Below are 26,037 nucleotides of genomic sequence, written 5' to 3' on the forward strand. Positions count from 1 at the left end.
AGGACGGCAGTGATGACAGGAGAAACATCTCAATGCTGATAGGCTATCGCGCCGCAGCGCCACACCATTTTTTCGTCGAAGTTGAAAAATTCCAACTCACGCGTTTGGGGAGTTTGAAGCAAATTCGCGTGACTTCGCCTGAATTCACGCCGCGCCAAACGCACCGCGCCATCGCAAATTTGCGTCACTCCAGTCTCATCACGTCTGTGCATAGACTTTGTATGTAATCTACTCGCGTGAATAATTCGCGCCGCATTTGGTGTGAATGCACCTTTAGCCACGTGAGTCGTTATTGTTGTTAGTCACGTGAGTCGTTAGTGTTGTTAGTCACGTGAGTCGTTAGTGTTGTTAGTCACGTGAGTCGTTAGTGTTGTTAGTCACGTGAGTCGTTAGTGTTCTTAGCCACTTGAGTCGTTAGTGTCGTTAGTCATGTGAGTGGTTCTAATGGTGGTCTATGGGGACATTTCTGTTGCAGTACCACTGGTGTCCACAGGAGACAGAACCAGGTACCTCACACCTCCACCTCCTGCTGTCCTCCCTGCACATCGGCCATCGTCACTGCGATGTCGAAGCAGGTCTCCATCATGACGCGGGACTTGCAGAGGTTAACGCAGTACTCCAGCTCTGCCGTGGCCTGAGCCAGAGCCTCCAGGTACTCCTGGGAGTCCCGATCCAGATCCTGGTCTACGTCGACTGGAGGGGCGGGGGCACAGACAGGAAGAGATGGGTTAGTGTTAAAAACATTTAATAAAAGCGATGCAGGGCATTCTGCGATACACTGATATTTTTTTATAAGGAACTACAGGATACAGGATACAGGACTACAGGAAACAGGTCTACAGGACTGTACTCACACTCTCCGCTCCACTTGCTGGGGTCCAGCATCAGTCGGGTCTTGGTCTCCTCCAGCTCCTCCTTCAGCGTCTCGTGTTTGCTCTTCAGCTCTCTGATCTGCTGCTGCCTCTTCTCCAGCATCCTCAGCCGGGCGTTGAAGTAGACCAAACGCTGAGGACCCCCCAACACACCAAACACAAGCTGCTGAGGTCCCCCTTTAGACTCTGAAGACCGTCTGCTGGTCTGTAGAGGATCTCAGGAGGAACGGGGGCCTGCTGACCCGCTTCACTCTGAGTTTAATTAGCAGCCAGTTGCAGGTCAAATTAGCATGAGCGCTAATCTTCTAACTGTGGAGGAGGATTAAGGACTGAAGAGGACCAGGTGTCACCGAGGTGGATCAGTGCTGCCTCTATTTACAGGTGTAGGAGGAGGAACCAGGTAACGCTGACACCTTTCTGTTATTGCTGCAGGTATTATTTTTATTTATTGTTTGCATTTAGATTTGATGAAACTTTATTATAAAGATGTTTCACAATAAAGCTTATTATCAAATTAAATTAAAAACACATTCACCAAAATAAAGTTCAGACAGAAGTCAGAGCTTTTTTATATTTACGGTATTATAAATTACTTTTATTGACGGCGTTATGGTCTCTGCCCCCTCACCTCTCAGCCAATCAGGTGCTCTGCAACCCTACAGATAGCAAGCTCAGCACCTGCTACCTCCATTAGCCGTTAGCTCCTGTTAGCATGAACAATAACAACAATGAAGCCATTAAAGAGATTAAAAAGTACATTATTGAATAAAAAGAAACTCCTATAAAACGATCAAATATATTTGTGTAATGAGTTTGTTCACATATTATTGCTTCATTTATATATTTTATACTATTTATTCATGTGGTTTTTTATTGTATTATTACTTGTTTATTCATTCAGAACTGAACATTTTGTTCCAAATAAAGATGTTTGGTCCTCAGATAAATATAAATACTTGTAAAAGGATTATTTCTACGTTTGATCATCTGATTTATTGAAAGATATTCTTCATATTTTCAGAGAAATCATTTATAGTAAATCAACTAAGATTTGTTTTAAAAGAAGAACTCACCTTTTCAACGTCGTGGAACGGCTGCAGACAAAAGAAAAGACATTAAATCAACACACTGAAGGTTAACATGGCGTTAACAGATTTATATACTTCCTTTCATTCTACTTTTACAACAACTACAACACAATACAAAATGTTCTGAAGGATGTTCTCTGCAAACATTAACAAAACTCTCAAAAGTGAGTGTGTTTTTCAGCTGTGTTTCGCTGTTGGTTCTGATGACTGGACCAGCAGAGAGCAGTTCTGATGACTGGACCAGCAGAGAGCAAACACATTATTATTCACTCTTCTCCTGAAGACAGCGCCGAGCAGATGGAGACCGCCTCACCTCTGACCCCGTCACGAGCTCCCTCCTCCTCTGCAGACGCTCCACGTCGTCGATCTCGTACACCTTTATCTCGAAGGGCTCCTTCAGGGTGCCGCCCAGGGGGGGCAGGTCCACCCACTGACCCCCCACCTTCCTGCCCAGAGAGGAGGCGTCCGGGAGGGCAGCTGGGATCAGACGGCGCCGCAGGAAACCTGATTGAAGTCACAACAGATGAAGTCGTGTTGTATTTAGTTTTTGACATCTTAATGACAGCTCAGTATTTATAATCAGCCTCGTCTTCTCCGTCAGTTTATAACGAGCAGAACCTCCAACAAACATTTGTGCTGCTGATAACGTTTAAAAACCCTGCACTCAACCTCAATCTTATCTTAATGACTTTATACGCACGGCTGTCAGAGAGCGGCTGTCCAGATTCATTTTATCATCATCATCATCATGACTGCGAAAAGGAAAACCAGAAGCAACAGCGAGCACCACAAACAAAAAGCCATTACGGATTATTAAAACCATTCTGTCTCTAAGTGAGGGGGGAGTGTGTAGCGATGAGGGGGGAGTGTGTAGCGGTGAGGGGGGAGTGTGTAGCGATGAGGGGGGAGTGTGTCGCAATGAGGGGGGAGTGTGTAGCGGTGAGGGGGGAGTGTGTCGCAATGAGGGGGGAGTGTTTAGTGATGAGGGGGGAGTGTGTAGCGATGAGGGGGGAGTGTGTAGTGGTGAGGGGGGAGTGTGTAGCGATGAGGGGGGAGTGTGTAGCGATGAGGGGGGAGTGCGTAGCGGTGAGGGGGGAGTGTGTAGCGATGAGGGGGGAGTGTGTAGCGATGAGGGGGTAGTGCGTAGCGATGAGGGGGGAGTGTGTAGCGATGAGGGGGGAGTGCGTAGCGGTGAGGGGGTAGTGCGTAGCGATGAGGGGGGAGTGTGTAGCGATGAGGGGGGAGTGCGTAGCGGTGAGGGGGTAGTGCGTAGCGATGAGGGGGGAGTGTGTAGCGATGAGGGGGGAGTGCGTAGCGGTGAGGGGGTAGTGCGTAGCGATGAGGGGGGAGTGCGTAGCGATGAGGGGGGAGTGTGTAGCGATGAGGGGGGAGTGCGTAGCGATGAGGGGGGAGTGTGTAGCGATGAGGGGGGAGTGCGTAGCGGTGAGGGGGTAGTGCGTAGCGGTGAGGGGGGAGTGTGTAGCGATGAGGGGGGAGTGTGTAGCGGTGAGGGGGGAGTGTGTAGCGGTGAGGGGGGAGTGTAGTTGGATATGTACACGGGGAATCTCAGCGGCCTCATGAATTATTCATGAGGCGGATCATGCATCAGACTCTCTGACCTGCTGCATGAATCACAATCAGCTGCTGGAAGGTCACATCGTCACATCGTCCCACATAATGTGACGATGTGACGATAACGCGACAGACAGATCGATGCGGTGAAACATCAGAGAGTGCTCAGCATTCATGAAAATATGATATTGAACAGCCGCTTTCATCCAGTCAGCACAACATGGACAAACAAACGTGTTAATGTGTCGATGTAGCTTCTCACACATTCTGATCAACACATTGAGAAGCTTCATGTTATCTGTGGACATCAGATGAACTCTGGCTCACTCACAGCTTCACTGATTGGTGCAGAATGAATAAATAAATAAATACATTTTGACATTTCTCTACATTAACCGTTTGTTGTTTTAAAGTCTTTAATCGATCTCAAGAAGAACAAACTGTATAAAAGATGCTGCTGTGCTCTAGCAACAAATACATATACTATACTCTATATCTCTATATATACAATACTATGTGTACTACAGTATAACTAGATGCATTCTGAGCTGATTTAACAACCACTAAGTGTCCACATTGCTGAGAAAGTTTCAGATTTGTGGATATTTTTAGATAAATCTTGATGTTTTAACACCATCGTGCTAAATAAATGTGCATATTAAAATGTAAAATATTAAAATATATTGTGCTGATTGTGCTGAAAAGTCCAGATCACATCCCTGTAAACCCAACCAGAGAATAAACGGCCATAGATTTTGATGTTTTTTTACATAAATCATTTGAATGTTGTCCAACACTTTTACAAGGTGTGAGGCTGCAAGGGTGCATTAAAGGAAGCAGGACTTTAGACTGCTGAGTCATGGTATCTGGTCACGTTTGGGTCCTAAATCAACACCATCTCATTCAGAATTCGTAGCAAAACGTACAAAAATGATGCACCTTGATGTATAGAGATTCTGACCTCTGAAGCAGTAACAGGACAGGAGGGAGGTGGACGAGTGCAAAGCCGACTCACCGTTTCCTCTCTTCTTGGGCGATCTAGAAACTCTGCTCCTATTGGACGACGCCGACGCTCCGGTTTCGCTCACGGAGTCGTCGTGCGCCGAAGACGCGCTGCCGGTGGTCTCGCTGTCCCGGATCACGCTCTCGTAGCCACTGCTGCCCCCGCTGTGGTAGAACAGGGCAGTGCGGCCCATGGCGGGCGGCAGCTCTCCGCTGAGGACGCTGCTGTTGTCGCTGCCGTGCCCGCTGCTGTGGCGCTGCGGCCTCCGAGGCGCCGTGATCTTGCTGTAAGGCGACGGTAGCGGCGTGTTGCCCGGCAACCCGATGACGCTACCGGTCGTCCCACCGCTTCCCGTTTCTCCCCTGGATACCCTGTTGAGCTGCTTCATTTGGCTACCTGTGGCTAACTCGCTAACCCGGCTGTTAGCCGCCCTGCTGATGGCCTGCTTGGTGCCCATGACGGTGCCTCTTCCCGTCTTGGCTGCTGCCCCCAACCGAGCCGGGGACTTCCCAGTTGGAGGGAGGCCGGTGTTGCGTCCGGCTACTTGATCGAGAGGTTTAGGTGAGGAGGGAGGGGTCTTGGGACTGCCGGTGGACAAAGTACGAACCTTTGATCCACCAGACGTTGCTGCTCGAGAGCTGCTGTTGTTGCCTTCGACCGGCCCCAGTTTGCTTGTAGTTGCCAAGACACCGGGAGAAACTTGGGAGGAAGAACCAGATGTGGAGCTGGAGGCCGGAACCCCGAGTCTTGGAACCGATCTGTTGGATCTGCTGTTGCTCCCTAAAGTAGCAGCATTGCTCTCCCTGGACAGCTGAAGCTTGGACCCAGCTAAAGTTTGACTCTCCAGAGACCTCAGACTCCCGTAGTACCTGGAAGACTCCGCTTTGCTCCCTCGTGTCTTCAGGCTGGAAGATGTCCTGGCGAAACTGTGTTCGGTTTTTAAACTAGATGTTCTGTGGCTGAATGAATCTGCCCGCAGCCTGATGTTGAATTCCTCCTCTGAGGTTGATGTTTTAGGGAATGGAAACTTTCCAATGTCGCTGCTTGTTTTTAAGGCACTTGGAGACAGTGCAGTCCTTGTCTTTACGTCTTGGCTCAGCTGTCTAACAGGTGGAGCAGGAGGGGAGATGTTTCCACATCCAGACCTAGATATCACACTGCTTTTCTGCCCATTCAACCTTTTCCCCAAGGAGGAGAACCTCAGGGTACCCGTCACCGAAGCGCCCTCGCGAACACATTTTGATTCTGAATTCTGGGGAACGGAAACAGTTCCTAGAGTTGTCGCACCTCGGGTGAGTCGTGGCAGCTTGATGAGAGTATGTCCCCTCCTGCCGCTGGACTTCTCACAACCATCCACAACCCTCTGAGCGGAAGACGACGTCGTCGTCTTCGGTAGCCGAGGTACGCTGTTGCTGTTCCCTCCGGGCCTCTTAAAGGAAACACTACTCGTGCCACTTCTTGGTGGCTTACCTGCAGAGAGAAACCCAACCTCTCTGGGATCGAACTGACTGCTTCCCTGAAGCGAAACGACATCATCGTGTCTCCCTTCCTGCCTGCTGCAGACCACGACTGCAGATGAGGTAGGCTTGTTTTTCCTGGGAAGACTGGAATGGGCGACAGGACGTGGAATCTGGGCTGATGCAGAAGTGTTCACAGTACCGTCTCTCACCGCGAGAGAGGCTTTGGTGGAGTCAGGGGATGGAGGACACTTGGTAAAAGAAGGTTTGTTTGGAGTAGCAGGGTTACAGTCCAGCTCTGAGAAACCAACGCCACTGTCATTCAGGGAGCTCTTCATGCTGTGCTGCAAAAATGTCTGTTTATGAAACATACTTGGCGAGGTTAGCATGGATGCATTCTCCGATGCCATGACTTTGTCCCTCAAGTAAAGCCTGCTTGTTGAATGAGTGCCTTCAGCCGAATCAGCACTCACTTCACTCGGCCGTGAGCCGCGAGCCGACCGCTTGTCGCTATGGTGAGGAAACAACCCTTCCCGGCAGTCGGTGCCAACGTCGGCCCCGGGTCCCACAGCTCCTTGTTGACTCGTGTAAGCATCGTACTCGTCGTTAATACTGCTGATGATGCTGACAGGCCGAGAGTCGGAGGACAACCCTCGCCGAGAGCGGTCACCGTTGAAGCCGAGGAGGTTGGAGGGGCGGCCGTTGTCCGGGACGAGGCCGAGAGGAAGCTCCTCCACGACCGTGAACACAAGCTCGTCCTCCCCGTTCAGCTCCACGGGCTGCTGCAATGTGATGGTAGTCCTCAGAAAATCCCTGTCAAGGTGTCCTCCGAACAGAGCTGCCCGAAGACTGTGGGCCCGTTCCATGTTAGGAGACCCCAGAGGATGGCCTTGCCTCAGTTGACTCATACCCACAGGGGGCGTCCTACCTACAACCTGAGGCTGAGATGATGCCCTGGATGTCCTGGGTAAGGACGGAGAGGCTGACGGCTTGGGAACACCTCCTCTGAGGTAGACCTTCTCTCTCAGCACGGGCTCCGAGTCCTGAGAAAAACTCCCACTAGGTTTCACCAGACATAGATGAAAGGGGTTAGCAAGTTTCTTCACATCTGCACTCGTCTGTTTGGAAGAGTCCATGAGGCCACCGGCTGAAGGGAATGTGGATTGTCCCTGATCGGGTTTATTTGAGCATGATGTGCTTTCTGAGAACCCGGGGGAGGGATTCTTATCTGATCTGGGTGGAGACGTTGTCTCGGTGGGTTTAGTGGCTCCAGTCTGAGTCCTGAGCGCCGCTGCTTGTGCTGCTTTTCCCTCCGTGCTGAACGCGTCCGGACCCTCGCTGCCGTCGATGCAGTCGAGTCTCTCCTGCAGCTCTGCGAACGTGTTGCACTTTAAGTGATTGCCGTCGGACCTGGGTGCATCTTTCACCCACTTTTTGGTCAGCGAGGGGATGATTGGAACGCAGGAAGGCGGTCCCTCGTTGTCGCTGAGTTCTTGGTCCGAGACGGCCACCCCTCCGGGTCCGACGTAGATGACAGTGTCGCAGGAGTGTTCGCTGCTGGAGGAGTAGTCGGGGTCGCCAGACAGCAGCAGCAGGGGCGTGTCCGGGTCGAGGGCCACGATCTTTGGGTGGAACGGTCGAGGATGAGGAGGTCGATGGGACGGGCCTTCCTCACAGGAACTGTCCCCTCCGGATGAGCTGTAGGAAGTCTGCTGGATAGAAAAAGGAAATCACACAGGATTAACATACTAGAGAGGCCTGAACTACCTGAAGGCAAATCCATTCCCGGAGCGGATGTCGTCGATACACTGTGAGGTTACGAGTTCAAACTGTGGGCTGGGTAAAAATGCATGTCAATGAGATATATAAGCTTGTCACCATATGGCTTGTTTCAATCCATAAAACACAAACACAGCCTCTAATGAGAGCGAGGGCCTCTTTCATCTCACTGCCGTCCCCATGGGAACAGTGATATTGATTATCTGACATATCAGAGAAGAACTCGCTGAATTATGACCGTGTGACTCTCAGACCCCCGTCAAAGATTTACACTATAGATTTTATCAACGCCAGCATCGTGGAAGTACAACTGAACATAAATAAATGAAATAAAATAATTCCCTTTAAATTTGATTTTTATGTTATAAATGTGCTTTTCAAAACTCTAAAATGTCACCGTTACTTTCTGTCTCAGCTGTCTCAGTCAGAGTCACATCACTCCGAACATCTCGTAGAAAACACGACATTCTTCAAGACAAGAGAAGGTCATCACGCCACATGTTTTGCCAACATTTTGTATCCATGCGACAAAGAACTCAACTATTGTTTAGTTCACATGGGAACAGTTTCAGTGAAATGTTTTACAGAAGCCATCAGTCACAGTGCATTAGAAATGACCTTTTTAACTCTTTGTTTTACAGGATATTGTTTTAGTTACACCCAATAGTTAGTGCACGATGTCATTATCTCAAACATTGTCACATTTTATGTGGATTTGTGTTTCCAAACTTGCTTCTCTTAAGTTTCCCTTTGAGGGGACAAATAAAGTATTTTGGATTAAATAGAAGAAGGAAAGCCTCATGTGGGAATTCTAAGAAACAGTATGATGACAGAAATAAAAAACTAATAATTAAAAAATGCCCACAGACATTAAGTGTCCTGATCAGCGTCTCTCTCAACCCTGCACTTAGCACTGAGACAGGAAACCTGAATGAAAGGCGAAGAACCTTGGACTTCTTCTTCCTCATGCGGTGGATGCGGGAGGCCAGCTGCACGGTGGTCAGCGTCTCCATGTAGTTGGCCGGGGAGTCGGAGATGTGGGCGATCATGGTGGTTCGACAGTTGATGTTTCCGAGGGATTCTCTGAGCAGCATGGTGAGCTTACTGTCCCTGAATAATACATCAAGAAACCCCTCGTTAGCCAAAAGAAAAGGGGAAAAGAGCAAAGACAGGCCTGAGAACCCCCCCACAGGATCCCAGAAACCATTCATTACCGCCACGCAACAGTCGGGCACCGACAAGCAAAAAAGGGAATAGGAATGATCTCTCATTTGACATTAATGAAGCCCACTTTGAACTCCACGCCACATGTGAGCTGTAGTCAGAAATGGAGGGAAACGTGGATGAAATCCTGCCTTTGAAAAGAAGAGCTACAAGGATCACAGAGTGAATCGACATACTGCAATCCAAGCTGCTGTTAACCACAACAACAAAGCTGAGGTCCAAGTTTTATGCAAATTTATGACATTTTGGGAAATTCAATGTGAATCAGTGAATGTTTGAATCAGCTCCCTTATGTGAAGAAAGATAAAGAATAACTAAACCTCCTAACGTCTTCATTCAGCTGAAAAACAATTTATCTTTTATTATTTAGTCGTGTTGGTGATGGATTCATTCAATAGCTAACAAAAGCTAACCTGGCTCCAGAACTCTGCCTTTGGGTTTGTCGTCATTCCAACTTCTGATTTCTGAGGTAAATGGAACACAGAAAAATACCAACTTTTGACCGGTTGTGTCCTTTAGCTCTGGTACCTGTACACCAGTGTTTTTCAACCTTTTCTGAGCCGCGGCACATTTTTTACATTAAAAAGATCCCGCGGCACACCAACAACCGAAAACGTTACAAAATGACACCTTTCAGCATAATACAGCAGATATGCAGGGGTGTGGAACTCAATCCCAGGGAGGGACACAACAAGAAATTGTGACTACGTTGAGGACCAAATATAGTCACCATTTAATAAAAAGGATAGGAGGGATATTGGACTAAGTGCAAAAAGAATACATGTTGAGGTAGGCTACATTATTTTATGCATACGTGCCAGAGCCAGATGTTTGGCATCTTTTCTTGAACTTGCCAGTTCATTAATATCTGGAGTTAGGTTCTGTGGAAACCCTCAGGATGGAGTGAAGGTGCATCAGTGAGACTCCTGTGTGGGTTTGTGTTCATCTTCATCACAGAGAACAGCTGCTCACACAGGTGTGTGCTTCCAAACATGCAGAGCGTTTGAGCAGCATGTAGGCGGAGTTAAGGCATCGTTTCAGGGTGAAGCTTGTAAACTGTGCAGCGCCCTCAGAGTCACACTTTACCTTGAGTGTCATCACACTGGAGCTCTATCAGCTCCACAGGTGCTCTTTACACCTCAACTGCAAACGGATTGCTGAGCAGTTCAGATTTACATTTCTGAGCTGCAAAGTTGGCAAATCGCAGAGTGAACTCTGTGCCGAGTGCACCCCGTTTATCAGCAACATGCTGTCGGGAACACAGCGGTGGAGACCTTTACTGCATCACACATGTCTGTGATCACACGTGTGATGATCACACGTCCCTGAAGCTGCAGGTTTAGCACAGTGAGATGCTTCGTTGTGTTGCACATAAAGCCAGCTCACATCGCCACTTCTCGTCCCGGAGCTCTGTGGTGTGGGGGGCCGGTTATGATAAACATGATATTTTCTGGCGGGCCGTTGTACCGAGGGCCGGTTATATGCTGACAATTTAATGACAAGTCTCTCAATGTGTTGATCCTTACTCGGCTTTTCATCTGGGTTATGTTGTCCAGGGCCCAGTTCAGAGTCTGCATTTATACTTTTCAAATATTTCTCCATCGCTGTTCGTCTTGTCATCGCAACTTCTCCCGCGCGTCATTTCATTCTACTGTCCTACATGAACACGTCATTACTGCGCTACCTACTGCCCCCCACTGGCATGGAAGAGCATGTATTACTTAGCCAGACACTATATTACAGCTCAGACGCTCAACAATGGCAAAGTATTTGCAACAACTAAATCATATTTTTTTGGACTCATTAAGTGAAATTGGACATTTTCCCACGGCACACCTGATGATCTCTCACGGTACTCTGGTGTGCCGCGGCACAGCGGTTGAAAATCACTGCTGTAGGGGATGTGACCGGTTGTGTCGTTTAGCTCTGGTACCTGTAGGGGACGTGCTCGGCCCCGTTGGCGAGGGCCAGGATGACGTTTCCCAGCGCAGACAGAGACAAACACTGTCCTCCTCCTCCCTCTCTGGTCCCGCTGATGTCCGTCTCACAGCTTCCAAGATCCAGGAGGTGAAGACGACTCCCACCAGACACTGAGAGACACAGAGGAAGTTTTTAAAAAGACAAACTACAATACAGCCTGTTTAACTGATTATTGCTGCTGGAATACATCGGCTGGTTAAAGGACTGGTCAGTTAATCGATTAATTTAATGACAATCAGAACAAGAACACCAATCAATTCAAGACCACAAGGTCCCAGGTCAAGAACATACAAATCCCAAGTCAAGGCAGAAGTCAAGATCAACAAGTTCCAAGACAAGAATAGCAAGTCCTAAGTCAAGTTACAAGTCAGGTCCAACAAGTCCCTAATAAAGACTGGCAGGCCCCAATGTCAGAGTCTAAAGTCAAGACCGACAAGTCCCAAGCTTCATTTCCTCCGGACGCCTCTGCAGCTCAGATCAGATACTCGGATCAGTTTCAGTCTGTTATCTCCGCTCATTTCATTACGTCGGCATCAGCAAGATTTACAAACTGCTGAGAGCAGCTTAGTTTATACCCGCCGGTCTATAAACACTGCAGGACATGGAGGCTTCGGGCCTCATGAGCCATGCAGATTTATTCCAGCTGTGGACGGAGTTGCAGTGAAACACTAATAACTGTGGAAATGGCTCTGCTGTGACAGGCAGACGTGGGCGGTGGTGGCGTTAACGTAGCCTCTCTGCTCGTTAATGCTCCCAATGACGCTAATTAGCAGCTACGTGTTTGGAAATTGATAGCAGAAGATGAAGAAGAAGAGAGTCAACTGCTAATGCTAATGATGGCTGCACCATCACTAACGGTAGATTTTATTCAGCCTGAGGGGGTCGGAGTCTACGACCTGTGGTTGTGGATGATGTCTGTGGTTGTGGATGATGTCTGTGGTTGTGGTTGTGGGTGACGTCTGTGGTTGTGGGTGATGTCTGTGGTTGTGGGTGATGTCGGTGGTTGTGGATGATATCTGTGGTTATGGATGTCTGTGGTTGTGGACGATGTCTGTGGTTGTGGATGATGTCTGTGGTTGTGGATGTGGTTGTGGGTGATGTCTGTGGTTGTGGGTGATGTCTGTGGTTGTGGATGATGTCGGTGGTTGTGGATGATGTCGGTGGTTGTGGTTGTGGATGTGGTTGTGGGTGATGTCTGTGGTTGTGGGTGATGTCTGTGGTTGTGGTTGTGGATGTGGTTGTGGGTGATGTCTGTGGTTGTGGGTGATGTCTGTGGTTGTGGATGATGTTGGTGGTTGTGGATGATGTCGGTGGTTGTCTGTGGTTGTGGATGATGTCTGTGGTTATGGATGTCTGTGGTTGTGGACGATGTCTGTGGTTGTGGACGATGTCTGTGGTTGTGGATGATGTCTGTGGTTGTGGGTGATGTCTGTGGTTGTGGGTGATGTCTGTGGTTGTGGGTGATGTATGTGGCTGTGGATGATGTATGTGGTTGTGGATGATGTCGGTGGTTGTCTGTGGTTGTGGATGATGTCGGTGGTTGTCTGTGGTTGTGGATGATGTCTGTGGTTATGGATGTCTGTGGTTGTGGACGATGTCTGTGGTTGTGGATGATGTCTGTGGTTGTGGGTGATGTCTGTGGTTGTGGATGTGGTTGTGGGTGATGTCTGTGGTTGTGGGTGATGTCTGTGGTTGTGGATGTGGTTGTGGGTGATGTCTGTGGTTGTGGGTGATGTCTGTGGTTGTGGATGATGTCTGTGGTTGTGGATGATGTCTGTGGTTGTGGATGATGTTGGTGGTTGTGGATGATGTCGGTGGTTGTCTGTGGTTGTGGATGATGTCTGTGGTTATGGATGTCTGTGGTTGTGGACGATGTCTGTGGTTGTGGATGATGTCTGTGGATGATGTCTGTGGTTGTGGATGTCTGTGGTTGTGGATGATGTCTGTGGTTGTGGGTGATGTCTGTGGTTGTGGATGATGTCTGTGGTTGTGGGTGATGTCTGTGGTTGTGGATGATGTCTGTGGTTGTGGATGATGTCTGTGGTTGTGGTTGTGGATAATGTCTGTGGTTGTGGATGATGTCTGTGGTTGTGGGTGATGTCTGTGGTTGTGGATAATGTCTGTGGTTGTGGATGATGTCTGTGGTTGTGGATGATGTCTGTGGATGATGTCTGTGGTTGTGGATGTCTGTGGTTGTGGATGATGTCTGTGGTTGTGGATGATGTCTGTTGGTGGAACCTGTACAGGTACGGTCTGACTTTCCGTGTTTGTCTGTCTGCTCAAAGCCCATTGGTTCCCACTGAAGACGTGAATCTTTAAAAACTAAAATCTGTAGTTTCTACATAACAAAAGGAGGAAATTGGAAACAAATGACTTTGTTGTGGTGAGTATTTACGGCAGCAGGACGGTGGATGTGTGATTGAGTCAAGATAAACTACAGTGTTAGTGAAATGCATCTTGGGAGTTGTAGTTGACTTCCCTCTTTCAGTTTGTAACTTCACAGGATTCTTGTAGTTTTGACTTTCAGCCGAAGAACCAGATATTTTCTGAAGCTTTTGAAAAACTTCACAACTCTCTAACATCAGATCAGTTAATAACCAGGTGAACACACACTGACCTGCTGCCTTGCTGCCTTTGTCCGGCCTCTCCTGGTTGAGGTGCAGGCTGAACAGGAAGTGAGAGTTCCTCTGGGCCTCCTGGTTGCTTGGTGCCTGGCTGCTCCTCCTCGCCGTCAGGGCGGCGTCCAGGAAAAACGCTGCTCGCTCTGCATTGTTCGCCCGCAGCTCCGTCTGGTTCTGCAGCTGATGGAGAGAGAGACGGTCAGGAGATCAAAGGGAACAAGAACCCAGAGGGGAACCATATAATAATAGAAATACTGTGAGGCAAAGACAACACATCACGGAGGGATGTGGAGGTGGGCGCTAGTTATAGTGCTATGTTAATTTAGTGCCTGTGCTATGTTAGAGCTATTGAGTGCTAGTGCTAATGCTCGCAAACCTGACCACTATTTGAGGCTGTCGACTCGAGGTCAGATTCACATAAACCATCACTCTGAAGGCCATAAACAGGATGTCGCCCAAAGTCTGCTCAGTCGCAGAGCAGAAGAAGAAAAGATGTCACTCTGCAGGTGAGATGAAGACGTCATTGTGAGTTTATAAAGACGTCTCAACGAGAAAACGACATGACTGACATTTTATTAAGATAAAAGTGAGAGAAGAGAAATGAGACAGAATGAGGTTTGATGAAGAAAAGGAAGTGAAAGGAGATAAAAGTGTCAGACAGAAGAAGCTCTGGTGAGATGAAACAGAATATAAGAGTAGAAAGGAAGGAGGTCACGACTAATTGGACAGAGAATAAGTCCCAGGAGGTGAAGAGGAGGTCAGACAGGAGGAAGGGAGGGAAGGAGGCGAGGAGATAAGAAACATCTGGTTTTCACTGGAAATATCTGAACGCTGCTTCCTGCATGTATTTATGCTGTTTATCATTTTAGCAGATACACATGATTACAGCTGTCTAATGGTCGTCTGGTACCAGACATCCTCAGTGACACAAGAGTGAACTGTATCATTAATCCTGAGTCTCTGTGCCGGCTTTTATTTTGAAAATCTGGTCAGTGTGCTGCTCCTGAGAGGTGAAGCGATGAAATAAAGAGATGATTTATAGGAAGTGGAGGAGGAAGGAGTTCCTCTCTAACCTGGGATCCACAGAGAGGGTCCTCTCTCAGGGACACCGCGGGGCCCGGGGCCTCCTGGTGCCCCCCCGCTGAGGAGGAGGTGAGCTCAGCCAGGAGGTCGGTGAGCGTCTCCTCCCGACCGGAGACCTCCACGGCGGACGCTCTGACGGAGAAGCGAGCTCCATACTTCTCCCTCCGCTCCTCGATCACCTTAAAGAGCCACGAGATGGCTGTGGGAGCCACGCCCAGACTCTGGGTGGAGCAGTCTCGACCAATCATGGTGTAGGTCTTACCTGGTGGGGGGGCGGAGTCAACTAAACAGTCATGTGACACTCAGAAAAGTGTGTGTGTGTGTGTGTGTGTGTTACCCAGGTGAGCGTGTCCGAAGCAGAAGATGCAGCCGTCCGCTCCGTTCACCACCGACTGGATGACCTCAGCCGCCGCCCCCGAACACACCTCGGCCTATCAGGAGCCAGATCCAGTTAAGATCCACCAATCACGTCACAGAACAGTCTCCTTACAGGGAGGTCGTGTACTAACTGACCCTCATGCAGAGCAGTGGTGTGATACCGTAGTACAGTCACATGAAGATTACTCTCTAACTGATGGTACCACAGGAAACTCTAGGTCACCTGAGGTCAAGTTAGCTCAAGTCATGAGATGTAAACACACACACACACACACACACACCTACACACACACACACCTACACACACACACACACACACCTACACACACACCTACACACACACACACAGACACAGACACACACAGACACACACACACACACACACACACAGACACACCTACACACACACACACACAGACACACACACACAAACACAGACACACACAGACACACCTACACACACACACACACAGACACACACACACACACACACACACACAGACACACCTACACACACACACACACACAGACACACACACACACACACACACACACACACACACACACACACACACACACACACACACACACACACACAGGTCTCTGAGGATGAAGAGCTCTTTCAGCGTGACTTGAGTAGAAATATTCAGCAGCTGGTCAGGTTGATGACCGTGAAGGTGAAGCTAAATATCAAAGGTGTCGTTGATCACGTCTCACCTGTGATGCATTCTGGGAGAAGATGGCATCGAAGGTGAAGGTCTTTGGACCCGAGGCGGAGGACCGTCTCTGGGCGCCAGCGATTTGTCCGCCGGTCGGTGTCTCGCTGAGAGTCAGCAGCTTCTTCCTGACGTCCACTTTGAGGAGGGACACGGACTCTGAGGACTCGCTGCTGTGGACCGAGCAGATCCGGACCATCACTCGGACCTGCAGACAGACAAGAAGTCCACATCAGAGAGCAAGGAGGCCCACCAAGTCCGCATCAGACAGGAAGGAGGCCTACCAAGTCTGCATCAGACAGGAAGGAGGCCTACCAAGTCCGCATCAGACAGGAAGGAGGCCTACCAAGTCCGCCTCAGAGAGGAAGGAGGCCTACCAAGTCCGCATCAGACAGGAAGGAGGCCTACCAAGTCCGCCTCAGACAGGAAGGAGGCCTACCAAGTCCGCATCAGAGAGGAAGGAGGCCTACTAAGTAGGGCTGCCACGATTAAATGAGCATGATCGTCAGCGATATTGACGTTTAAAATGCGTGCTCTGCTACATATCAAATCAAGCGCGTCCTCAACTAACAGTCAGCCGACCACCAGGGGGAGAACGAGATGGGAGGTGTCATGCGCGCACCCTGCAGCAGCAGCCTCAAAGAAAGTTCTGTCTGCAGTCGACTCCGGTATTAGTAGAAGAGTAGTGAGAACAGAGAACAGAGGGTCACGGGTGTCGTGTGAAAGCTAAATCAAATGTCAGGAGCAGAAGGCGAGGAGCTAGCCCCTCAAAGGATCATCATCTGTTGTCTGGAAGTTTTTTGGATTTAGGGCAAGTGATGTTAACCAAGAACAAATCATATGCACAGAGTGCGTCAGAGTTGTGTCTGCGCCGCATAGCAATACAACTAACTTGTTCAACCACCTGAAAAATCACCACAAACCACAGTACGACGAATGCATTAAGGCCAAAGCTAACGTTACCTCACTGAATCTCCGTCCATGTCCAACGTTAACCCAGAAACCCATAACAGCGACCCTGCACAGCGCGACAGCGTATCATCCACCTCCCAAAGACACGCTGGAATAACGGATGCAATCGCATTTCATTTGGCCAAAGACATGTGTCCAATAAATACTGTGAGCAATGAAGGCTTCAGAAAAATGGTCAAGACACTAGTCAAGAGATACGTGATCCCCTCGCGCAATTATTTCTGTGATGGCATATTTATTTTTAGTTAGCCGTTTATTTTGGGTACAAATTTTCTTCAGGTGAATAAGAACCGTATACGTTTTATTTTGATGTAAAGACGTGTACATTAGCTGGAATGTAGCACAACATGGAAGTGAAAGCAGTGCTCTGTGGATTTAATTTTGGGTAAAAAGTGTTGCTACTATTTTATTTATATTTTCCTTCTACGAGATGCACTGTGATCAGGACCAGTCTGATGCAAAGATTTGTACATTAGCCAGAATGTAGCACAACAATGGAAGTGGAAGCAGTGTTCTGTTAAACATGAAAGTGCAATAAAAAGTGTCCCTAAAATGAATGAATAATCGTGATAAATAATCGTGATCTCAATATTGATCAAAATAATCGTGATTATGATTTTGGCCATAATCGTGCAGCCCTACTACTAAGTCCGCATCAGAGAGGAAGGAGGCCTACCAAGTCCGCATCAGACAGGAAGGTGGCCCACCAAGTCCACATCAGAAAGGAAGGAGGCCTACTAAGTCCGCATCAGAGAGCAAGGAGGCCTACTAAGTCCGCATCAGAGAGCAAGGAGGCCTACCAAGTCCACATCAGAGAGCAAGGAGGCCTACCAAGTCCACATCAGAGAGGAAGGAGGCCTACTAAGTCGTCCTCATCATTTTATGAGTCCTAAACTCTCTGATTCTGGTTCTGGTTCTGGTGTCACTTGGAATCGAACCCTCGGCTCTCCTGAGGCGTCCAATCAGAGCACGAGCTGCTTCATGAGTCCACCGAGAAAACACCGGGTTTAATTTATCCGATGATTCAGTTCAGAGGAGGAAGCTCATCAGAGTTCACAAGTTCATCATGTAGTCCACATGAGTCCACATGAGTCCACATGAATCCTGATGAGTCCACATGAGTTCACATGAGTCCTTCATGAAAATCTGTTCTGTAGACCATCAGAAACTAAAGGTCTACATGAGGACCAGGTCTTAAGGAAGACTATGTTCACATGAGGACCAGGTCTTTAGGAGGACTAGGTTCACATGAGAACCAGGTCTTTAGGAGGACTAGGCCTACATGAGGACCAGATCTTTAGGAGGACTAGGTTCACATGAGAACCAGGTCTTTAGGAGGACTAGGCCTACATGAGGACCGGGTCTTAAGGAGGACCAGGTCTGCAGGCCTTCACCCCCCCCACAACACAACAACCTGAGAACCAGCTGATCTGCATCTCCTGCAGTGCATTCTGGGTAACATCGTGACGTCCTACCTTCCCCATCCCCGGCGCGTCCTTGACCTTTGACCCGGCCCGGAGGAGACATGGTGGGATGGGGGGCGGTGAGGCCTGCAGGGCTCCACTGAATCCCCCCCCATAGAGAGAGGGGGCAGGGCCTAACGGGGACTTCCTCCTGCGGGACAAACTGAGCTTCTGAGCCGCCCTGAAGACAGAAACACAAATATATAAATATATTAGTATTGTATATTATATATTATATGTTTGTTATATTATTGTTTATTATAGAATAAAATAACTGGTTCATAATCTTCTTCCTCTTCCTCTTCCAGCTGCTGAAGGTAAAATGATATGAAACCAAAACCAGCTGCATTCTCTCTAGTGTCCACCAGGGGGCGACTCCTCTGGTTTTATAGAAGTCTATGAGAAAATGACTCTACTTCTCTCTTGATTTATTACCTCAGTAAACATTGTAAACATGAGTTTATGGTCTCAATCTCTAGTTTCAAGTCTTCTTCAATACAGCATGATGTTCATTTAGTACATTATGGTCCATTTAGAGTCACACAGACCATAAAGCAGGGGATGCTTTAGGGCGGGGCTACACGGTGATTGACAGGTCTCTACCAGAGACGTATCCCCCCCCTCATCCAGTATCAGAGGACCTGGTTGAACACAGTTAATAATGTGATAAATGGAGCTGGAAGAGACCTCAGAGACCAATGAAGAGGGAACGGACTTCCTTTACAAGTGCATGAAGACACCGTTCAGGTTTAAGGTGACAGAATGTGTGTTCAGGGACCGTAAACCTGCTCCAGTCTGCACTAAACCAGGATTGATGTCTCAAACGTCACTGTGTCTTTATATGTAGAGAGACACGAGGAGGACTCAGACATACTCACAGTTCCTTCCAGTCCATTATCTCACAGTTCTTCTCCTGGAACCAGACGTGTTCTCCTTCTCATTCGCCATCATGAAGAACCAGATTTAATCCGACAGGAAGGAGGAACCAACAGGAACCAACAGGAACCATAAAAGGTGTGTCCGGTGGTGAAACATGGCAGCGAAAGAATCATCCGGAAAAGACTCAGACGATACAAGTGTCCAGTAAATATAAATATGAAGACTTTTCAAAGAGGTTTGGATCAGATGTTCAACTCCAGGAATCTGATCCACAATCCAATGGAAGCTCAGATTCTGATGTGTGTTTGGTTCAATCACGTCTTCTACTTTTGCAGGAAACCCTCTGTTGATCCAGATGTGTCCCGATGAAGGACAAGTCCTGACAAAGTCCTCATCCAACGTTAGAGTATCTCTAAATATCTGTAAACTGACCTCCAATCATCAGTAACTTTGGTCCATCACCAAAGTCCTCAGGGAGTCAAATGTGTTCTTGAAATATTCAAACTGTCCATCTTCTATTCTCTTGTGTAGAACCAAGTTCTCTTCAGATCAAATCTGACTGACGGTACAAATTAATCTACTAAACGTTCACATATCAGTAAATAGTTTCACTTATTTAAGGTGCTTCAAGGAAAGTTTGTCACTTTGTCCGTCATCAGAAAAACGTCCAAATGTATCCTTCAAACATCCGTTCATCATCATCATCATCATCATCGTCATCGTCATCGTCTCAGACATTCAGAAGAGTCCAACAGGTTTCAGTTTGTCCAGTAAACTTCTCGTGGTTCGTCTCTGAGCTGACGTCTGCTGGACTGGTCGGTGAGGAGGTCCTGCAGAGACATGAGGAGGTTCTGGTCGTCCATCGTCCGACTGCGTCTTTCAGCCAAACGCTGCACCAAACCTCCGCCTGCAAACCTCACATCTAATTCCCTGTTCACTCCTCCTTCTCACCTCCATCCTTCACTTTCCTCCTCTCTTCTTTGTTTCCTCTGAACTTCTTCTTCTTCTCTCCCACCGTCCTGCTTTTCTCCTCTTCACCTTTACTTTTAGATTTCTCCCTCCTGCTCTTCACCTCAGCTTAATTTCCTCTGAATCGACCTCCTTTTGTCCGTTTCCTTTAATTAACCTCTTTACCTCTCCTCCTCTTCCTCCTCTCTACTCTCCTGTAGCTCCTCAGCCTGTTCCTGCAGTATCGCAATGGTTTTCCTCTCCACCCCTCCCTTCCTCCTCTCTCCTTCCTCCCTCCTCCTCCTCTCACTCAGAGAGAGGGGCGGATGAAGGGGAGCAGCAGCAGAGGAGGAATAAAGGATTCAACCCAAGAGGTAGAAATAAAGGAGGATGAAGAGCTCCTGGATTTCTGCCTCTCGTTGATGTTGTTGCCGGGAAACACTAGCGATGCTCCAGCTCTGTCCGTCTGCCTCGCTCACCTCTCCTCCCTCCTCCCTCCTCCTCCTCACTCCTCCTCCCTTCACAGCCTTGCCTCCTTGTCATGTCGACACACAGCAGCCGTGAAAACCATGCGCGCGCACACACACCCACACACACACACACACACACACACACTTGACATGCTACATGAATACTTCGTGAGATGACAGACACCCCCACCGCTGGACTTCAAAGACACTCAGTGTGTGTGAGTGTGTGTTTATGTGTGTGTGTGTGTACGTGTGTGTGTGAGTGTGAGTGTGTCTGTGTGTGAGTGTGTGTGTGTGTGTGAGAGTGCGAGTGTGTGTGTGCGTGTGAGTGTGTGTGTGTGTGAGTGTGAGTGTGTGTGAGTGTGAGTGTGTCTGTGTGTGTGAGTGTGTGTGTGTGTGTGAGTGTGAGTGTGTGTGAGTGTGAGTGTGTCTGTGTGTGAGTGTGTGTGTGTGTGTGAGAGTGCGAGTGTGTGTGTGCGTGTGAGTGTGTGTGTGTGTGTGTGTGTGTGTGAGTGTGAGTGTGTGTGAGTGTGAGTGTGTCTGTGTGTGTGAGTGTGTGTGTGTGAGTGTGTCTGTGTGTGAGTGTGTGTGTGTGTGTGAGAGTGCGAGTGTGTGTGTGCGTGTGTGTGTGTGTGTGTGTGTGTGTGTGTGTGAGTGTGAGTGTGTGTGAGTGTGAGTGTGTCTGTGTGTGTGAGTGTGTGTGTGTGAGTGTGTCTGTGTGTGAGTGTGTGTGTGTGTGTGAGAGTGCGAGTGTGTGTGTGCGTGTGTGTGTGTGTGTGTGTGAGTGTGAGTGTGTGTGAGTGTGAGTGTGTCTGTGTGTGTGAGTGTGTGTGCGAGTGTGGTGTGTGTGAGTGTGTGTGAGTGTGAGTGTGAGTGTGTCTGTGTGTGTGAGTGTGTGTGCGTGTGTGAGTGTGGTGTGTGTGAGTGTGGTGTGTGTGAGTGTGTGTGAGTTGATATAAAAGAACATGAACAAACTGAAGAATATAAATCAATAATTAAGATAAATGTGATCATATTTACATTTTAATGATGACTGAAGTTAATTGTTGCTCATTACGACGCCCCCAAATTTGGGGGCACTCGGGCTCAGAACCCCTCAAACTCACATGAGGAAAATAGCATGATTATTAGCCAGTAGTGTGGACACGGCCACTTTTTTTTTTTCGATGAACCAGCAACGTCTGGACAACAACATCATATAAGTCACTTATTATAAACTCCAAAGACAACTATAGGCTACTCATATAAGCACAAGTATATCGTGGCATAAAAGCACCAAATCCGGGCCAGAAATCGGCGCTATGAGTACAGTAAATCAATGTCTGTACCCTCATGCTAACAGCTACCCAGTCATACAAAGCATGTAATAGCATTAGCACACGTGGCGGAACACGTAACTAACTTCTTTTTTACGATCCGTAGAAGCACTAAACAGTTGTGAGTGATCAAACGTACCTTCATGCTGAACTTCGCCGAAAAAAATCGTGGGTATGCGCCCAAGTTTTATGAAAATATGGATAATAACGTCGCGGAATTTCCGTTCCAAAGCTGTAGTCATTGCTGCCAACTGCATACTGTTGACTTCCGACTTGTTTCCAGAATAAGAGCGGTCAAGGGGGCTTGGGCGAGTGGTCAGACTGCCTGCGACCGGAAATTTCCGCCGGGGTACACGCGTCACTTCTGGCAACTTTATTGTATGAAATCTTTTGACGATCACCACCAAACTTGGCATGAGTCTTCCTAAGCCTGTGACGCGTCTAAGGAGGGGTTGTTTTTGGAAATCGACCGAGGATAGGCTGAGATCCAGCCACACACACACACATGAAATGAGAAAATCCTACAGATGACAGCCAAAACTCGCTCTGATGATGTTATGAATATGAATATGATTCCTATTATCTGTATTTGGATGTATTGAATCATATGAGTGATAAAGAAAGTGAAATATATAGTTATATAGTGTATAAAAGTACAATATAAGAGCTGCAACAGCTGGTTCGAAAATGATGGTCTCGCCTGACTAAAACCTCTTATTCTTAACTTTATTCCACTTTATTCCACTTTAACCTTTTTTTAATAACTACTGATCAGTTATGCTATGACTTGGGAAAGTTTCAGGGAGCTAGCTGCATTATTTCAATAACCTTTTATCACTGAAAGTGCATTTTTCCCAGGCGAGGCTGAATATTTTCACTTTCAGCTGTGTTATGTCTTATTTTCTATATTAACCAGCAACATATTCACAATATGACCTATGTAAGCTATGTCACAGGTGTTGTGATCTGATTATATCAACAAAAATTATTAAAATCGACCTTGTAGTTACAGAGCTATGGTCAGTTTTGTAGGGCTATGCTTTTTCGCTCAGAGACCTAAAAAACGGCTCCGAGAATAAGAGGTTTAACTGAATAATAAATAATTTCAGTAATATTATTTTGGACTTTTGCAGAAGTTTTATTAAGATATAATTATTTCTTATAAATTCATCATATTCATATGTGAAACATTTAAGTTGCTGCTTTATGACTAGAGTAACAGAGTAACACAGAGTAACAGAGTAACAGTGTAACAGAGTAACACAGTGTAACAGTAACAGAATAACAGAGAGTAACAGAGAGTAACAGAGTAACAGAGTAACAGAGAGTAACAGAGAGTAACACAGTAACAGAATAACAGAGAGTAACAGAGAGTAACACAGTGTAACAGAGTAACACAGAGTAACAGAGAGTAACAGAGTAACAGAGAGTAACAGAGTAACAGAGAGTAACACAGTGTAACAGAGTAACACAGAGTAACAGAGAGTAACAGAGTAACAGAGTAACAGAGAGTAACAGAGAGTAACACAGTAACAGAATAACAGAGAGTAACAGAGAGTAACACAGTGTAACAGAGTAACAGAGAGTAACAGAGAGTAACAGAGTAACAGAGTAACAGAGTAACAGAGAGTAACACAGTGTAACAGAGTAACACAGAGTAACAGAGAGTAACAGAGTAACAGAGAGTAACAGAGAGTAACAGAGTAACAGAGAGTACAATAAGTGCAAGGGTAAGGGTAGTACTTCCTATTTCCTATTTTTCCTCCTCTTCCTCCTCTTCCTATTCTTCTTCCTCTTCCTCCTCTTCCTCCTCCTCATGAATACCCTACCAGATGTGGGAGGAGCTCTGACAGGTGTTCATGACTGATGGAATCAGACCCCCTAGTGAGGCCTTAATATTCAGATCAACATCATTTCATCATATTTCTGCATTTTACACACATTTCTCTCTTTAGAAACTTGAATTCTAAATAAAGATAAAAGAGAAGTCAACGTGAGGCATGAAGACCATGAGATGTGGCTGAAAGCTCTTGTTGATATTTGAAATAAATAGTATTATGGGTACTTCTTATTTGATTTTAAATGAAGGAACAAACTCATTTGTTTCTTTAAATTTAAGGACCTGTCCGCTTTGTTGTTTGTTTGTAAACATTAAAAGTTAGCCCCTCCCCCCCAGCAGGTGAGAGCCAATGAGCTTCATCCGCCCGCGTTTCTTTGTCCTCCATCTTTGTAGTTTCTTTTGTTTTTGAAGAACTGAGGATGAAGAATCTATTTTTATCAGATTTGATAGTTATTAATATTTGAATCTTTAAAGGTGCTGTTTGAATAAAGTTTTATTTCTCTGAATGTCTCTGGTTAAAGGGACGGTGGTGCGTTCACTGACCTGCTGAAGAAGGCGGCTGCAGCAGACGCCGGTTGTCCGGTTTGGGTGGAGACGTTGTGAGTGGATGTCTTCAGGGTCACGTGACCTCCAGCTGAAGTCTGACCCTGACAGACGAGACACAGGGGATCAGAACACGGTTGAGACACGATCAATTATTGATTCTATCGATCACGGAGCTCCTCTGTCTCACCTGCAGCTCAGGTGTGCAGCAGGAGACGCTCCACACTCCCTCCAGGTGGTGCTGAGCGTTCAGGGGGAGGGGCGTGACAGTGGCCAGCCCCTTGGCTCCGCCCCCGCCCAGGTAGGTGCTCTGGACTCCGCCCCTCTGCGGTCGGGGGGTCATCTCTCCGCTGAGGCCGAGAGCGCGACGCAGAGCGAGACGCCTCAGCTGGTGGAAGGAGGCGCTGCACACGTCACAGCGGGCGTCCACGGAAACATGGCGTCCACGGCGAGGACACTGGAGACGCTGCAGCTTATCGAAGAGGAAGAAGGCGTAGGCCAGGTCCTGGAGGGGGGTAAAACCAGATCCAGTTAACGTCTACAAGTCTTTGTTTTCTACTTCTGGACTCTCTAAAGAGGTTCTAAAGATTCCATCGCTTTATTTTAGTTTCATGTAGCTTCTATGTTTTTTATGTCACAAGAGCAAAAATCACGCGTATGCTAATGTCTCTAGCTAACTAGCTAACTAGCTAAAGTAACAGCATAACAGCCCAGTGTGTCCCAGTGTGTCCCAGTTCGTCCCAGTTCGTCCCTCTGTGAGACATGTCCACTGATCATTTCAAACAGAGAGGACACAGAGACAAACACCTGGAGTTTAATCAATAACTTAATTCAAATATTCAATCATCGTTGAAAGAACTATTTAAAGTAAGAAATGTTTCTGCTGAATGTGATGAGTTTGGTATCAAACACGTTTCAGACTTTATGATTCAACAGCTGCTCGCTCACACACACACACACACAGTAGATTTACAGTCTGACCTCATGACCCCTCCATGATGAGGTCATCACCTGTCACATAACTTCACACACACAGCCGACAGCCAATCGGAGGGCAGCACCAATACTGGGAGGCGGAGTCCCGTTGAACTGCACTGAGGTCAGCTTCAGCTCCACTTTTACAGCTTCTCTTGTCTGACCTCTGACCTCTTTGTGTCTCCTGCAGAGCAGCTGGAGCTCCGTCAGGAGCTGTGAGATGATCGTTTTAAATATTAAATCTTATAAAAGGAACATTCTGGAATAAAATGGCAACATTTAAAAACATCTTGATCTTCAAACCAGGATCCCTTTAGACCAGACCTGCTGCTAGAGGTTCATGGAACGTCTTTAACAGCAGCTGGTTCTCCTGTTGTGTTTATGCTCTTAAAGGGTCCGTAGAGAGTCAAACACTGCACATTGTACATATAAAGAAATATAAATATTCATACATATATACATACATATATATTAGTGCTGGGCAAGTTAACGCGTTATTATCGTGTTAATGCATTCATTAATTAACGCGACAATTAATTTATCGCGCGTTAACGCATTTTTTAAAAATTATTAAGCACATTTTTAACACAAGGAGCGCAGCGAGCGGTGAACAGCTGTTTGTGTGGCGTCACTTCCTTCTGATGCCGCTCGCCCCCCCACCGGGTCACACGCCCGGTCCGGAACCGTCGGTCGCTCCTGTCTCACACACACACACACACACACACACACACACACACACACACACACACACACACACACACACACACACACACACACACACACGCGCGCGCGATCGTCTCGTGACAATATCAAAATACTTATTGATATTGTCAATATTACATATTGTATTTTAATCGT

The 26,037-nt window shown here is 47.4% G+C and overlaps 1 protein-coding gene across 1 annotated transcript; it reads right to left on the reverse strand.

Annotated features, from left to right (window-relative positions):
• Nucleotides 1-511: 511 nt before the first annotated feature.
• Nucleotides 512-25,212, reverse strand: LOC142971567 (kinesin-like protein KIF26A). The gene is made up of 15 exons (XM_076112135.1): nucleotides 25,186-25,212; nucleotides 24,377-24,709; nucleotides 24,205-24,308; nucleotides 18,221-18,389; nucleotides 15,775-15,981; nucleotides 15,017-15,110; nucleotides 14,670-14,941; nucleotides 13,548-13,776; nucleotides 10,929-11,085; nucleotides 8,719-8,881; nucleotides 4,548-7,701; nucleotides 2,274-2,464; nucleotides 1,946-1,966; nucleotides 855-1,005; nucleotides 512-693 (listed from the first exon to the last, which is right to left on the reverse strand). The coding sequence occupies exons 1-15, from the start codon at nucleotides 25,210-25,212 to the stop codon at nucleotides 512-514; spliced, it is 5,454 nt and encodes a 1,817-aa protein (XP_075968250.1).
• Between the last annotated feature and the right edge of the window lie 825 nt (nucleotides 25,213-26,037).

This window comes from Anarhichas minor, unplaced genomic scaffold, assembly GCF_050575085.1.
Source record: "Anarhichas minor isolate MPS153535 unplaced genomic scaffold, ASM5057508v1 ptg000047l, whole genome shotgun sequence".
NCBI classification, from domain to species: domain Eukaryota; kingdom Metazoa; phylum Chordata; class Actinopteri; order Perciformes; family Anarhichadidae; genus Anarhichas; species Anarhichas minor.